Source organism: Camponotus vicinus, unplaced genomic scaffold (genome assembly GCF_025532165.1).
Source record: "Camponotus vicinus isolate PSW18456_S1 unplaced genomic scaffold, iyCamVici1.0 SCAF_1, whole genome shotgun sequence".
Classification (NCBI taxonomy): Eukaryota; Metazoa; Arthropoda; class Insecta; order Hymenoptera; family Formicidae; genus Camponotus; species Camponotus vicinus.
In genome coordinates, this window is record NW_028141945.1 from 36020423 (window position 1) to 36037091 (window position 16669).

The 16669-nt window shown below is 41.2% G+C and overlaps 2 protein-coding genes across 12 annotated transcripts in view; both read left to right on the forward strand.

The window, feature by feature from the left end:
- LOC145964277 (transducin-like enhancer protein 4) overlaps positions 1-11175 on the forward strand; it is a 66463-nt gene extending 55288 nt beyond the window's left edge. For 7 of the 10 annotated variants that reach the window (XM_083086866.1, XM_083086859.1, XM_083086886.1 and 4 more), the window contains 6 exons: positions 5383-5502; positions 5582-5864; positions 7212-7470; positions 7601-7879; positions 8197-8800; positions 8931-11175. In XM_083086866.1, coding sequence (XP_082942992.1) covers positions 5383-5502; positions 5582-5864; positions 7212-7470; positions 7601-7879; positions 8197-8800; positions 8931-9038 — 1653 coding nt within the window. In that variant the 3' untranslated portion in view covers positions 9039-11175. The remainder of the gene's footprint in view (positions 1-5382; positions 5503-5581; positions 5865-7211; positions 7471-7600; positions 7880-8196; positions 8801-8930) is intronic. The other 3 variants (XM_083086928.1, XM_083086878.1, XR_014436403.1) reach the window with 2 other exon arrangements.
- Positions 11176-11713: 538 nt separating this feature from the next.
- On the forward strand, positions 11714-15513 carry Mbd-like (methyl-CpG-binding domain protein 2). 2 transcript variants are annotated; one of them, XM_083086940.1, is made up of 5 exons: positions 11718-12078; positions 12269-12407; positions 12730-12783; positions 13180-13425; positions 13559-15484. In XM_083086940.1, exons 1-5 carry the CDS (start codon positions 11954-11956, stop codon positions 13655-13657), a joined length of 663 nt encoding a protein of 220 aa, XP_082943066.1. In that variant the 5' UTR covers positions 11718-11953; the 3' UTR covers positions 13658-15484. The 2 variants fall into 2 exon arrangements, with proteins under 2 accessions (XP_082943070.1, XP_082943066.1); XM_083086944.1 differs by lacking the exon at positions 12730-12783 and having other exon boundaries at positions 11714-12078; positions 13559-15513.
- Positions 15514-16669: the final 1156 nt, after the last annotated feature.

Consider the following 16669-nt stretch of genomic DNA (forward strand, 5'->3'; position numbering starts at 1 on the left):
TCGGCGGTACTCTCTCAGGAAGCTGCCGCTTCATAAAAGACCACTCACGTTCCGGCCATCACTGCGGGATTCGGTGACTCGGTCGACAACGCCCGCGCACCTACAAGCGCACCATCGGCGTTTCCCCATCCCCATTGAAAAATCACGCGCGCAATCAGGCCGAGTTGCCCGGTCGAGTAGGTATTCACGCGGCGCTATGGCCTTGGTGGATCGCGTCAGAACCATGTTCGTAATTAAAAACGTAATTAAAAGCAGTAATTACGAGAAGCGCGACGCTCGATCGATCGATCGTAAGGACGGGGAGCGTTGCTCGAGGGCGGTTGTCTCGTATGAAAATTTAATGAAAATTGAGCCTCGAGGCTTCGATCATCGGGGAGAGGAAGGATAGCATTTTTTCAAAAGTGTCATTTTTCGTTTCGAGTTATATATTCATTAAAAAAGGGAAATTGCCTGTCTTTTTTTTCGCAGTTTTTATCGCGCGAACCGAATTTGGACGAAAAACGCGTTCGTAACCGCCGGTTCGTTGGCACGATAACGATAACTGTTGCACTATCGATCACGTGATGGAAACGCCTATATGTATACGCGAAAGAAAGGACGCCAGCGACGAGATGGTGTGTACGCGGGAGCCATGGGACGCGCGTTGCCGCATAAAATTGCAGAGCCCAGCAGCGCGGCGCCGCCGAGCCGAGATAGCTGCAAACAGACGCGAGTTAATTTAAAAATGCAAATTCCACCACGGGACTCTGCCGCTCCGGGGGCGGACACGGGAAAAAAAAAGAGAGCGGTAGACAGAGAAACAGAGAGAGAGAGGGAAGAGACGAGAGAAGACGAGCGAGGGGAAAATAGCGCGGCGCGAGAGAACAACGCGAGTAACGCACCGAGAGAAAGGGAACTTTACTATTTACGGCGGTGTCATAAATCATAGCGTAGTGAATGTCTGGTCCGATTCGCGGCGTGTGAGCTTTATTTATATGTCGTTCAATTTAAGTAAATCCGATTGCGAGAACGTGTTCTTCTGTTGAGAATTTGATAATCCACACGCGGATTTAATGGCAAATAACAGCAGTAGCGTCTAATAAGTAAATTTCCGTGTTGACTTTTATTAAGGAAATTTATGGCAAGCGCTTATAAGTTTATAAATAGAATCCTTCATCTGGAAAAAATGAGATCCAATTTGCCTAGGAGCACGGATATCGAACATGCTTGTTTTCATCGAGCAGATATGAGTTCTGATGAGCCGTGGGAGAAGGATCAGTTTGGCCGAAACGCACGTGGATATTTGCGTTGCTGCTACGATGATAAAAATTCGCGCGTGTACTAATTGCCATTGTGACGAACGTACCGATTTGATCCGGTGACGCGTACGCGGCAGATTCTGCGAACCGATTACCGTCGTCCCGTCCGACGCGATCATAAAAAATTCCATGCATCCGCGATGCAAGCTGCGCGATGCGATGTATATGGTCGCTAGGTATTGTGCCGAAATTGCGCGCACTTGCAGTTCAGATCCTCTCATGAATCTCGCCACCGATAGCTCGCAGGCGCGATTTCGTTCGGCAATTAAATTAATTGCTCGATGCGCAGAAACGAAAATCGCGATCAAACATTGAATGTTTCGAGGCTACTATTCCTCTCGAGCGAGTTTGGAGAGACCGTGAAACAAGTGGCAGCGTAATATAAGTCACAGATGTTTACTTATTGAACTTGAAGACGCACGGTTACTGCAGATCACGATCGTTCTCTTTGTCCGAGATTTAAATCGACTGGTATTGTTACAATGTACGGAATATCTTTAGCGAAAAGATAAATATAAAGATGAAAAAGTTTCGTTAGAAATACAGATATCTCGTATGGTCAAATTCATGCGACATCAATCTCAAAATTGAAATACAAGGAGTCCTGTCTTCTGTTTCTGACGTGCTCGACAATCGGAGATTTACCGACACGAAATGCATTAATCGAACATCTCTCGCTGCGGTGCAAAGTCCATCAACCATGGCATTTCCCGCTGTCGACAATATCGCGTCGTCTCCGCGCGGAATCCCAGTTTCTCGATGTAACTCGTCCCGGCGCGTTCCTACGAGAACGACAACGACGATGATGACAACGATGCTGCTGAGAGCCACTGGGTGCAATCTTGTACCAGCTGGGGTTTGCGGGGTCTTGGGAGACGCGACTCTGGCTCGTAACCTTCTCTCTCGGGATTCTAGCCACGACGAGGATGGAATGAGGAATAGGGAAACAGGCACCACAGGCAGGCAGGCAAGCGAATAAGGATACGGGGATGGTTGGTCGACGTAGGGTGAGAGCGCGCGAGTAAGTAGCGGCAGTAAGGGGATGAGAGAGAGAGACGACGGAGAAAAGGGAAGAGGAACGAAGGAGCCGGAGAGAGGACGGTGGGTGGTCGGTCGGTGGTTTGGGATATATCCGTAAGGTTAGGGTGGTTGAGTCGAGACGAGGCGCCGTGGCGAAGGAGTCGCTCACTCACTTACCACCCTCATGGCTGCGACCGCCAACCCCAATACTATACACACGGCCAAAGCCGTCTCCCCTTTCCATCACCCCGCTGTACTCCTCTCACCGTTTCTCCCGTTCTCGTCTCACCCTCGAAAGAGCCACCCCTGACTGTACTTCGGTGCCTGCTGTTGCTTGCTAAGTTGCTTGCCTGCCTGCCTGCTTGCGGACCAAGTCGTCCCTAACACTACAAAGTCTATATATCTACGGTATACCCGCAGCTCCTCCTACATTCCACCGCCTCTCCCTCCTTTTCCTCATCTTCCCCAGGGGTACCAACCCCCATATTGATCGTGGCACGAATCCTCTTTGTGGGAGAAGGTGGTATGGATAGCAGACGGGATAGGTGTAAGTAAACTTACGTGAATGGAAGGCGGGCCGCGTGTGTATCATTTCTTCGCGGGAGATATATACGCACATCGTATGTGTACGATGTACATATATAAATATATGTATGTACCGTGTACACATACACTGGTACAACAAGAGCGAGACAGCGAAAGAGAGAACAGAAATGGGAAACGACATTGCGAGCTATCGGCGTCTCGACGCGAGGAAGGAGAAAAAGGATGCGCTTACCTCTTCGAAAGATGAGACTTCCGGGTACATATTACTAGCGGTATCGACTACGAGCAGGAGGTGGTGTACGTTTTCGCATGATTTTCCAGGGAACTGAATCGCGTCGCGATTTTCTCGAGAAATCTTTTCGCCACAATAGTAGTAGTTATAATCCATCCGTTAAAATCCTCTATTTTAACAATAGTATAACTTATTAATTAATAATAATTTTTTAAACTATTTAAATATATTTTCAACATTCAAAAAATTTCTCGACGTACATTTTTTTCTTGAGCAGAAATTAAGTCCGCGAATCAGATAGATATGCAACAAGATCTAAAGAGACATTATAATATACTTTAAAGTATTTTAAAATTGCCAAGAAAGTAGCGCAAGGTTACTTTTGTAGGTGAATAGAAAGATATTTTGGATTACTTTGGCGCGTCTTATTTTCTAAGGGTGTCTCAAAAGCGACAATTGTCTCGTCTGCTTCAGTGGATTCCGGCCGGATAAGCAGTGACCGACCATTTTCAGATAACGAGAAGACTACTCTTCTTCCGCAAAAGGTCGGAAGAAAAAGATCTTTCTTGTTCTCTCTATCTCTTTCGGAGTTCTTTCGCGAGGAAAACTCGAAAGAGGCACGTAATACGGCTCCTGGGGAATCTTTTTCTTTCGAGAATCTTTCATGACGTGAACAGAGCGCGTGTTTGCGGGACTCACCCCATCCCCTGTTCACCCTCCGGCTTTTGTCTTCGCTTTTCTCCCGTCGCTATATCGTCGTCGCGAACGGAAGAACACGATTGCTTGATTTTTCCACGTCGCGGGATTTCATATTCCTTCTCTCGAGCGATATCTCGACGTTCGACAAGACCACGGATACGATACTATGGAATGTAATTTCTGCGTTAATCGCCTGGAGATACTCGCGAATGTATTTGTATCTCTCCCTCTCTTTCTTTCGCTCGAGATATCATTTTTTATTTCTTTCCGTTTCAAAGCCTCTTCGACGTCTCTCGACCGCAAGAGGGGGATGATACCGAGGCGTCGAAGTAATGGACCGAAAGAGCGAGAGAGGCGGCGGTGATGCGATAGTAGCGAATGAGAAACGAAGGGTAATTGAGAAGAGGAGATTTACTTCGACACCGATTGCGAGGGGACGCGACGGGATGGTTACGGGGTTGCGAGATGGGGCGCGCAGTTATCGGAGACAGGGTACAAGAGCTCTGCCACATTTATATAAGTGTATGCAGATATATATATATATATATATATATATATAGTACACACAGAGGTATGCGGATAGGGCGCGATGTTCTGTCGACAACGAAACTCCCGCCCGTAAAACTTCTTCGTACTATCTGGAACTTGAAGGCTTTTCTCGACTTGACGAGCCCTTGAGCGATCTTGCATTTTCGAAATATGCATCTTGCGTATTTTATGAAAATTGCCAATTGATCATTTCTCCTTTATTTTATTTTAGCATGTCAAAAAAATGGAGATAAAATATTGATAAACAATATATGTGTATTATTACATTATGTTATATAATAATAATAACGATAATGATAATAGCTTTAACGTGCTATTTAACATGCGAGAAATTAAGAAATACAAATTTTATAAGTTACATATAATCTAGCTGATCTTTATTTTGTATTTACATTTGAAATTATTTTGATAAAGTATTTTGTTTTAACTGAGTACAAGAACATAATCATATTGAAAAGATGCAATGAAATAAAAAAGAGAGAGAGAAAAAGTAAATAAATGCGTAAAGAACTCAGAAAACCTAGTATATTCATCTGCTTTCGGAAAACGGACATGCCAATGTTTTTCTCGCTACTTGTGCATAATAAGGTAGAAAAAAGTAGAACTCTACGAAATCCGTCCTATTATTCTTCGTTCACTTCGGAGCGAATGGAGGACGAACGAGCCGAGGGATAAGTAATTCCGTCGATACCTCTTCCACCCATCCGACGGGAAAGTCGTTTTATTTAATCGCGAAAGAGGAAGGAAGGAATTTAGTCGTTCTACCCTCCATCCGTCGACCATCCCCTCGGCCGCAAGAAGTCCTTCGTTCTCGATACGATTTCCGTGGAAATCTATCGAGGAAGTGAATTCCACGTCCGTAAAAAAATCTTGGACGAATAAATCCTGCAAATCTCCGTAATCGGATTAATCGCGTGAGACGAGAGCGGGTCGTATCTCTCTCTCGTGTCGATAAGAGATTTTATAAAAATCATAACGCTTTCTTGTCAAACGGCTTTGTTAAAGACTCCGCTGAATATTGATTGCTTTGTGTCGCAGAGAAACTCGATATCGCCGGCGGAGCGAGAGAAATACAGGCCGCGCAGCACGCCCGATCCACAGCACGAACATCTTCTGGGGAAGAAACTGAAGAAGGAACACGACAAGGATATAGGCCATGTAAGTATCCAAGATTGGTGCTCCATGATCCGCGATCCACGATCCGCCTTAATAAAGCCGTGCGTGTTCTCCCCGACAGCAAAGCGATGGTGAAAAGAGCGACCAAGACCTGGTGGTCGACGACGCGAGCGAGGGCCCCAACAGTCCGGCGGCGAACGGCACCGCGTCGCCGCGAGAGAACGGTCTGGACAAGCTGGGCCCGTCCTCGGTACCTCTGAGCGGTCAGGTGAAGAAGGAGGTGCCACCGCCGTCGCCTAGAAGCGGCACCAGCAGCAACGCGAGCACACCCTCGGCTAAGAAGATGGAGGAACGCGAAAAACCGACGACACCGATCTCGAAACCAGTTACACCCACGTCGGCAGGTCGGTGTCATGGAAACTCGTGAGAGTACAAGGATAAAGACATTGAAATCAGAGACTAGAAGTCGAGCCGAAAGTCCGCCATGTTTCTGCTAAATTCTACGAAAGAGAAAGATATATAAAGATATATGAAAAATATTTACTTAAAATTATTCTTAATAGATAAATGTAAAAATATATAAAAACGAAACATATATTATTCTATCATAATTTGTTTTTTAAAATTATAAAAAGATTTATAATTTTTAGACTAAAAATTTTTGATGAAGATAAAACTAATTTAAAGAAAATATACGATAGCAAATCTATGGCTATGCATTTTGCATTTAAATAATAATAAATAATAATTGTGAAGTTATTATTTATTATTATATGCAAATTATTAAATGCAAAATACATAGCTTAATAATAAATAATAATTATTTATAATAATTTTATATCAAAGTATTATTGTGCGTAAAAATATTAAAATTATATTTTATTTTATTTTTTATTAATAAATTTAAAAATCAATGGCAATAGCAGAAAAATGGCGGACCAATCAAAAGCTAATTCGTGTCCAGTCTCTAATTTCATCAATGTTTCTATCTTTGAATAAAGAATACCAGGAAGGAGCAAAGCGAAAATTCATTGGTGGGGGTGCGACAGACTTACGTCATAAATCCATACGAATTTTACTGACATCTGGTGGGTTACAAGTCAAGTTTGTAACAAATTTCGTTGATATGATCGAATGTGTCGATAAAAAAACTAAACCAATTTTATGATTTGTAATGAGCACGGTCTTACATACAGGTCTGGAAACTCAGGCCTTTTTTAGTGGTGGGGGAGGTCTCACTTAGTGTGTCCGTTTTTCGACTAGAAGTCGCAATACGAGCGAGAGAGACAGAGATAGACGGCAGTAGTCGTTCTCTCTCTAACATACGTCTAAATGCGACTTCTAGATCGCAGCGAACCCAGCAGGCAAACTGTGAACTCCCGAAAAACGGACACACTAAGTGAGACCTCCCCCACCACCGGAGTTTCCAGACCTGTATGTAAGACCGTGGTAATGAGTGAATTGATAGAAAAATAGTAAATTGTTATTTATATGAATATTCGAAAATTGAAGGACATACCGAAACGTTCCATATGTAAATATTTATGTTAATAAGAGATTTGTAAATTAAATTAAACATTTGAAATTTACTGCTGTTCTTTCGATGACGTCATGAATACGTTATAAAATTAAATCATTCGGGATCCACTCGTTTTGGCACGTGTTCCTTCCTGGTTCTCTATTCAAAGATCTCTATACAAGGAGAGAGGAGAGCATCGAGAGAAAATAACCGTTGGTTCACGATATCGTAGGTGGCAGCAGTTCCGGTTCCGGTGGCCTGAAACCGAGTTCCAGCAAACCGCTGGTCTCGGCCTCCGTAGTCGGTCCTTATCCACCGCATTATCCTCCACCGCATCATCCGCCAGCGGGACCTCACGTGGACATGCTAGGTTATCCCCCGGCGGCGCTCAACGGCTACCCTGCGAGACCACCCCTTCAACAGCTCTACGATCCCCACGCCAGCATGAGAGCGCCGCTCGGACCACTCGGCGTACCTCCTGGCGGCAAACCGTGAGTGTTTCTCCTCTTTAACAATTCACCATCTTACTCGTTATTTTACGTCATCTTATTAGTATACATTAGTATTGTATTAATAATTATTTACCGCAATTTTTATGGGAAAACCTTTTTTTTTTCATAGCAGTGCATACAGTTTTCACGTGTCTAGCGAAGGCCAGATGCAGCCGGTGCCGTTTCCGCAGGACGCACTCATTGGCCCGGGCATCCCGCGTCATGCGCGTCAAATAAACACGCTCACTCATGGCGAGGTGGTCTGTGCCGTAACAATCTCGAATCCAACCAAATATGTCTACACCGGTGGCAAGGGCTGCGTCAAGGTGTGGGACATCAGTCAGGGCGGTAGCGGTAGCGCAAAGCCAGTCTCCCAGCTCGATTGCTTGCAACGAGACAACTACATCAGGTCAGTGATGGGGTAACACGTGTCTTCATTCGCAGTTCGTGACACACATTAACTACCAACCGCGGTCGATGTAATTAATTTCCGACTGAATTCTGGATGACATTTAGTTGTGTCCGCCGGCTGTATATCATCCGTCGAAGCAACGCGGCATCGATTTACCGCGTGCATTTTCCATATGCATTTACCTCCCTCTTTTCCTCCTTCCTGTCCTCGCGTATCAACGCGCGCGGGTAATAATTATTTAAAAGCGTGCGTAAGTGGCGGTATTTAATGGAATTAACGCTAGTAATACAACGTTCGTTATTCGATATCATTAGGTCGGTGAAACTGCTGCCTGATGGTAGAACGCTGATTGTGGGCGGCGAAGCGAGTAATCTTAGTATCTGGGATCTGGCAAGTCCGACGCCAAGAATCAAGGCCGAATTGACCTCCTCGGCACCGGCATGTTACGCCTTGGCTATATCACCGGACTCGAAGGTTTGCTTCAGCTGCTGTAGCGACGGCAACATTGCCGTGTGGGATCTGCAGAATCAGACATTGGTCAGACAATTCCAAGGTCATACGGATGGTGCATCGTGCATCGACATCTCCGCCGATGGCTCGAAACTCTGGACAGGCGGTCTCGACAATACTGTACGCTCCTGGGATCTCCGGGAAGGCAGGCAGCTCCAGCAGCACGACTTTACGTCTCAGATATTCTCCTTGGGGTATTGCCCAACCGGCGAGTGGTTAGCCGTGGGTATGGAAAATTCGAACGTCGAGGTACTCCACGCCACGAAACCAGACAAATATCAGCTGCATCTGCACGAGTCTTGCGTGCTGTCGTTACGCTTCGCTTCGTGTGGCAAGTGGTTCGTCTCCACCGGCAAAGACAATTTACTTAATGCGTGGCGCACGCCGTACGGAGCCTCGATTTTCCAGGTTAGTTATTATTATGTTTAATTGTTGGTCTTTTTATTCTATTCTTTGCACGTGATTTCTTTTCTCATTTCACGTGTAATGTTCTAATAATGATGTAATATTCTAAGCGTTTCCGTTTTTTTTTTTTCAGTCAAAAGAGTCATCTTCGGTGCTCAGCTGCGATATTTCTACGGACGACAAGTACATCGTGACAGGATCTGGCGATAAGAAAGCCACCGTCTATGAAGTGATATATTGAACCACATATTGATTCGTCGATGCATTTGAACGCTCACGCAACATCGATTGAAGTTTCTTGTGACACTTGATTTATGACGGAGGAATTGAAAAAAGAAAATTAATTTCTTGTACGTGAAATGTGACTTGTACTTCAAGAAACTGTACGGTGAATTAATTGAATTAATTTGATAACAACTGACAAGACTTGGTCGACAAGACTACGGTCGCTATATTCGACAGAATCTCAGTTAAATACCACGTTTCTGGTAACGAGCTCTCAAGACACTTAAATTACCAGGGAATGGTATGTAAAAATATTACGGAGGTATATATAATTATATAAAAATTACAGCGTTTAGCTGTATAAAATTGTATAGAGTTTATGATCGTAAGTAGAAGCGAATGAAGCGAATGAAATATGAGAGAAACAAATGCGTGTAAGTACCCTCCGACCGTACGTATTTAACGCGGGAGGCGATATGAAATCGCTTGTGTAATATGTTACTGATGTAATATAGAGTCATTATAATTAGGTTCTTATGTGCGTGCGCGATTGCGAGAGGAAATGGAGCGAGGAATCGAGTGCATTTCGTCAAACGAGATCGCTCTCGCGCAGAAACGACGAAATGTATGTACACCGCGATGAAATACCTGAATACGTATGGAATGCTGATCTAGTGTAGACTTGTCAAAGTAGGGATGTGTATGTTGTGTCGCAAAATTATACATAATATATCGAGCACACATGTAGACAGAATGTTTACGTTATGTAGCGGAGGAATTGTAGGGCTATGAGAAATCGATAAATATCGATCACGCTAACAGTGTTGAATGTACATCAACGCGCATGTTCATCGGCATCGAAGCCAATGTGATCTTTGACATTTCTACCACCGACAAGAGGAATAATTTGTACTTATTACACCTTCAGTTTTTAAATAACAATTTTTTCATAATTATATGGCACTGTTGCGTCTGCCGTTAAGACTTTATTGTAATTGAGATTTTATAAAAGTGTCGCGCGAATGGAGACAGTGATAAAGAAGAAAAAAAAAATAAAAAATAAAAACGGCGAAAGATACTTTTTGATCTTTTGCGGTAATTACGCGTATTAATTAGGAAAACTGGCTTTCATACGGCTATCACAAGCGGTATCGAATACAAACAGAAACTCTATAAGTTGCGCCGTATGCGCGTGGATTCTTGATATAATGTACATTGTCTTGACTGCCATAATAGGCATATACATACCACGCACATGCATATGTGCGTAAACACACGGTTCCCACACACATTCATACACGCACGTACACACACACACGAGCGAGCGGACCACGTTCGTGGGCGGATTTTGCAGAATATTCGATAAAGTATTTTTGTGACTATTCATCATGACCCTAGGCTTAACCATCCGGTCGAGCGCGATCGACCACGCGCCCGTCTACAACGACTGCAACGACGAGGCGACGTAAAATGAGGCGAGAGACACTTGAACAACTCTTACACTACTCTTCGGTGCAGTTTACAAAGCCAGAAGTGCGTCTGGACTTAGGGTACTAGCTAGCGCATTATTATTCGGAAACCGTATGGTGAAAGCGAGTGATGCGTAATGGAGATTTATATTTTGTTACAGGAAGGCACATAACATGTTGACACCGCTGTGATCGTCCGAAATTCAATTCCGTCAATACAATACTGCCGCGATATAATAGACGAATAAGAACTTTGTCGGACATGATAACGTTCCACACCGTGCCGTTTTACGATACGCAGACTGATGAATCGATGAACGAGATTCGATTTTGGGCGAGCACAGCTCCGATCATATAGACCAATAGAAACAACGATACCTCAAGAAGACTCAATAGTTAATTATCTCTAACTCATTGACTTGTACAGAATTGATATTCTTTTACAGTTGAGAATAACACACGCACTGTGGGAAAAAAAGCATTACGCGAGACAAAGGAATCGCATAGCCGCGATAATGATTGTGCCCCTCCCCCCCTTTCTTCCCCGCCCCCTTTTCGTATCGTATACACATATATATACACGTATATATATATGTTGAATTGCGTCTCCGTGCTCGCATTTTGCACTCCGTGAAAAGCGTACGAAAGCCGCCATGGGAGAAAAAAATATACGTTCGTAATAAACGGAAGACAAAGAGCGTTAATCTTTTTCCAAGCACTGTTCAAGTTGTTCCTATAGCTACGCGAAAATTGTTTCTTTCGGCAATTAAATTCTCTATATCTATATACAAGGATTGACATCATTATGTTCGCCGATTCCCGTTCCATCGAGATCCCGTCTTCGATCGAATACTTTATGAATCGAGACATTCCAGAAAAAAAGTTATAACATCTTGCTTTAAAACTTGAAATTTTTAATTTTTATTCTTCAGATATTTGATAAAAATTCTGCGAGTACTGATGATTCTTACGCAAGATTTGTCAGACAAGAATCGATTCGATTTGATCAAAATACGTTGATATAATTCAAGAATATTGCTAGGAAAAAATTTAGGATTGCGATTGTGTCTTGAAAAGTGGTCATTTAGATAAAAACCGAAAAGGATGTATAATTTTTATCAATACCAATAACATGGTTTTACGAAAGAAAGTAATCGAGTTCAAGGACGCTTCTGAGAAATGGAATTGAGGAATTTGTTTCGAAGAAAATTAGCATTAAAAATTTAATTTATGCTAATTTCAAAGTGCATTCAAAAATCCTACTCGTGAAACAGAACATCAATCGCTAATTTACCACACGAGTAGATTCTCCGAACGCACCACTGATGGCGCTGCAGACGCGCGTTTCAATATGGCCGACAACATGGCCGAAGTGAAGACTCGGTAATCATAATACAATAAGCTTGGAATTATAGAATTATATTTTTGCGTACGTGTGCAGTGAAGACAAACATTTTTCACGATGAATATGTCCGTGGAGAAGAAGAAATACCCTTCGGCGTTGCCGATCAATTGGCATGCGCGAGAAGAACCATCGAGAAAGAGCCAAAATCAGTTGACATCCACGGGGAAGGATTATTATTACGGGTAAGTTGAGTAAAATTATTTCCCAAAGAAACTTTATTCGAACTTGCATGAAGCTGTAGGATTCGCAGATTCTTAAATGTTCGTAAAACTGGAGAAATTCTTACGCGGATGAATACAGTTTGAGATATGAGCGGTCCTAACCTCCGATGACAGTTATCTTCCGTAAATTGACAACCTTTTCTTTTTTTAGCCGGGCTAGAAATGATTCATCATTGGTACCACCGATCAGACAAACGGCATCGATTTTTAAGCAACCAGTTACAATTTATAAGACGCAGGAAGGAAAAGTGAAAGATATCAAACATGGCATTCAAGAGAAACCAAAACAGGTTAGTTTATAGCAACTGTAGGATTGATTATATGCTAATTTAACTGTGGATTATCAACAAATGTGTGATGTATCAACAAGTCAAATTGTTTTATTATATCTTGTATCTTATCTGTTCATATGTACGACTTATGCGCACATATGATATCTAATAATTATTATACATTTCTAAATGTAGCTACAAAAACTTTCTTATATATGGAAAGTTTTTAATCCTTGTATCATGCTTACAAGACACTCTGTCTACTTATATCCATTCGCTTGTAATATTTTTCGTTAACTACTCCTTGTAAATTTGATACAATGTCAAATCATTGCTTTAGGAAGGAGCCGATAAAACTGACGGCAAATATGGCTCCCAAGATAAGCCTAAGCAGGTAACTCTGAACATGCAATCATGAAATTGTCAATAATTTCATTTTTTTTGTTATTTTTAATGCTAAATGTGTGTCATTAAATATTTTATTAAATTTTTCTAGTAATAACGATGAAATACGATTCTTGTAATATTTCACATCAAATGGAAAAAAGATTTGTAATTTTATCTTTCCATTTTGTGAATTTAGATTAAATAAATTTATTAATATTTAAAAAATTTTAAAACATGGTTATTGTATACATGTATGACAAAAGCTACTATGATTTAATTTTACATAATTTTTAGATATTAGGAATGATATTTATTTTTATAGCTTGTGTTATTTTATTAATATAATAAGCTTGTTGCATAAAAGAGTAAATCGATTAATCACAGATAAATTTTTGCTTTTCAGCTTTTTTGGGAAAAACGTTTAGAAGGTTTGCGAGCCTGTGATGCTGATGGTTATGAATTTGATGGAATGGATTTGCCAAAGAATTTAAAACCTGTAGGACCATATATCACGGAAGAAACCTTACTTCAAAGTGTGGCCACAGCATTACATGTATCTACGCAGCCAGTCACAGGACAAACAGGATCGAAAGTATCTTTGGAAAAAAATCCTGGAGTGTATCTCAATCCTGATCAACCACTTGTTCAGGTAAATCTAATAAGGCATTGTAAGTTTTAAGACGTTAATGTTACCAAGATAATTTGTATCAATTTAATCACAGATCTTTATAAAAAATTTTATTAATACTGATAAATTGATTATCTTTCGTTTTGTATTGAAGGCAGTTTCGATAGCGGACGAGGACATAAAGAGGCAAGAAGATCGAGTGGCTATTGCGAGAAAAAAATTACAAGACGCTTTACGTGCTATTCAAACTTAAATTATAGATGCTTTATATGTATCATTTGCTCATTTTTTAATTTTAAGTTTGTTATAAATTATATCACACACACACACACACACACACACATACATCGCCATTTTTGTAATAAATGTTTTTATAAAAAAAGAACAGAAAAGACAAAAGGTATAAATTCGACGGATATTTAAAGCGTGAGATTGACTGATATTTTCGACATACATTTTAACAAAATTTTTCAAAATGAAAAAGCCGAAAATATGAAAAGAATGGGTCATGCAGCTGAATATCTTGTAAAAGCCAATTTGGCAAGTCAATCCTCTATTATAATTCGAGAATAATTTGTTTTATGGCGCTCCAAATAGCTTGAATTGTGCCATCTGCCTAATATTTCCTGTGACAAGCAAGAAATTCATCAAATTAATAATAATGGTCACGAAAATAACAAATTTCTCGAATTTAAGTTCGATAGATGATAAAAGTGCCATATTTAGTATTCGGTATTGAACGGAAATGAATCAGTATTAAGGTAATTCTATATAAAATTTAAAGAAATTAAATTATAAATTTTACATTCCAATCTAATAATAAGAAATTTCGATAGCGTAATGTGCTTAAATCAGACCGAGACTTAAAAAAAAATCGAGTTTACCAAATCATCATATTAATTATACAAAATAATTACTTTTAATTTAGCTTGTAAAGGTCCTATGGGAATTGACCAGTCTTGAAATATCTCTTTGAATTTGAGCGTAGCGTGCCTCGTGACAAGTCTAATGGTAAAATTTTATTTTTGAATAATGGATGACAAAGAATAGAATAATAATACAAGAAAAAACTATTTTTGAAAAGCAGTTTCGAGAATTAGTTTAAAATATTTTTGACAGGAAATAACTTTTTTGGCTATGTAGAAATATCTCTACTATTTCTTAATATTTGTCATCATTATCATTATTTCGTATCATTTCCTTAGAACTTTTAAGGATATACAGTACCTGAGGGAGTGAAAAGTCAACAAAGAATAATCTTGGAAAAATGTAAATCGTAGACCTTCAGAAGGTCTTGGAAGATAATTCTTGAAACTATTTTATTTTCTACAAAATTTGTTTTGTCCAAAACTATTTTCTAGGACATATTATAAATACATCAGTTACGTTAGTAGAGCCTTTGAGCTGTATATTGTGCTGAGTGCAGTTGTGTATCGAATGCTGCCATTCCTCTGGGAATACGTGCCGAGGGCATCGTACAAAAGAATGCCCAGGCAGGTATACAGACAGGCATCGGTTTTCAGGTAAGCATAAGCTGAGTACCAGGTGGTAACCTCTTTTTTTCCTTCTTGCCCAGTACTTCTCCACCTCCGACCAACAGCTGTTTCCCTCCTCGGCAAGGGTCGCTCTCCCTTATTGTCAACCAGACGGAGAGCCGTTCTCGCCCCACCGTCGTCGCCGGAGCACATGTCCCAGTTTAAATCGTTATAACTCGTCGAACACATGACACGACCGACGTTCCATCCGGTGCGGATATCGTATCACGGACACCGGCGACGATGCTGCGTGCATCGTCGATTCGACGAAAATTCACCGTCAAATCGATGCTGCCTGCATCCGGAGTCTGCATCTCGAGCGATCAATAGCGCGCTATCGCGTATTCTTGCAATAATTTATGCGCACGGAAGCAACATTCGATTCGCAAAAGAAAAGAACAGAAAAAATATATTAACGGAAGAAAATTGCATTTGTAAAGATAATTATTAATCATAGAAAATTGTAATTTATCATTATCCGAGATAAGTATCTAATGATTGAATAATTATAAGTGATTAATATTATATAATGCTATGTAACTAATGTTGTACTATATAACAAATGTTATATATTTATAATATATGATGCATATACATATACATGTATAAAATATATAAGGAAACTTTAGATTTATCCTTATGGATTTCGGAGATTCAAACGCAAAATGCAGTTGAACTCCCACCGGAATTCCACATGTATAATAAATGACGCGCATGAATATAAATGCGGATATCATACAACGAATGAGGAATTGAAATCGCCACGGGACACGTCCCGCAATAATCTCACCTACGTTCCGCGTGCGCGTGCATAATTTACGGGAATTTTTGCGTCGCGTTTGACCGTGCTTTAACCTGTCGATATCGACATCGCGCACATTTATGCATTTATTTAATTCCGTACCCTCGAACGTGCCGCGCCCGTGCAATTATCTCCCGGTAGATTTTTCACGCGCGCTCTGTGCAACGCTCGCGACAGCCGTGGCATCGCGTGTAAAGACCTTATCTGGAGCACATCGAAGATTACATCCCTCGCTATCTTGGACGTAATATAGCCGACATATAAATAGACGCTCCTCCACGTCGCGTTATCGATCTTCGCGCAGATAGTATATTCGACCATCGGAAGTTGACCGACTTGACTATACTATTTGTATTGGGGTTACTGGCCGCGAAGTATTTCAGATTTATCTACGCGAGGACACGGAATGAGATGCGCGATTTTAACGTTTGCGAGATAACTTTGTGCAAAATTGTCGTGATGCGGTAAAAATTGTCGGCGTAGAAAACGACGTCGGTGGTTCGCGCAAAGGATACAAGAGGAGGCGTTGGTCCATCGCGCTTCGGAAGAAAACAGCTGGGGGACCTTCGGCTCTCAACAACGACTGTTATACGTAATCGATGTCGACAGACTTTCTCTCTCGTGGACCTGCGAGAGGAGAGGAGAGCGGACGCGCCTAATAACCACGCCGTGCGATCGTGCTCTTTCCATTTTCACCGGGTCTCGATGTCGCGAACAGAAAATAACTCTCTTCCTCGGGTTCCGCTTTTAATACACAACGTTGGCGTAAAAGACATAATAATTAGATAAAGAATATAGATGAGACGTCGTGTAAAGGAAGAAAAAATATTTTTAGCTCGCCTATCTTTCAAATTTTCGTTGATTGCGTGCTTGGGAATAAATGAATCTCTTTTGTTACAGCGTGGGAGGTAATAATGCAAATTGTATA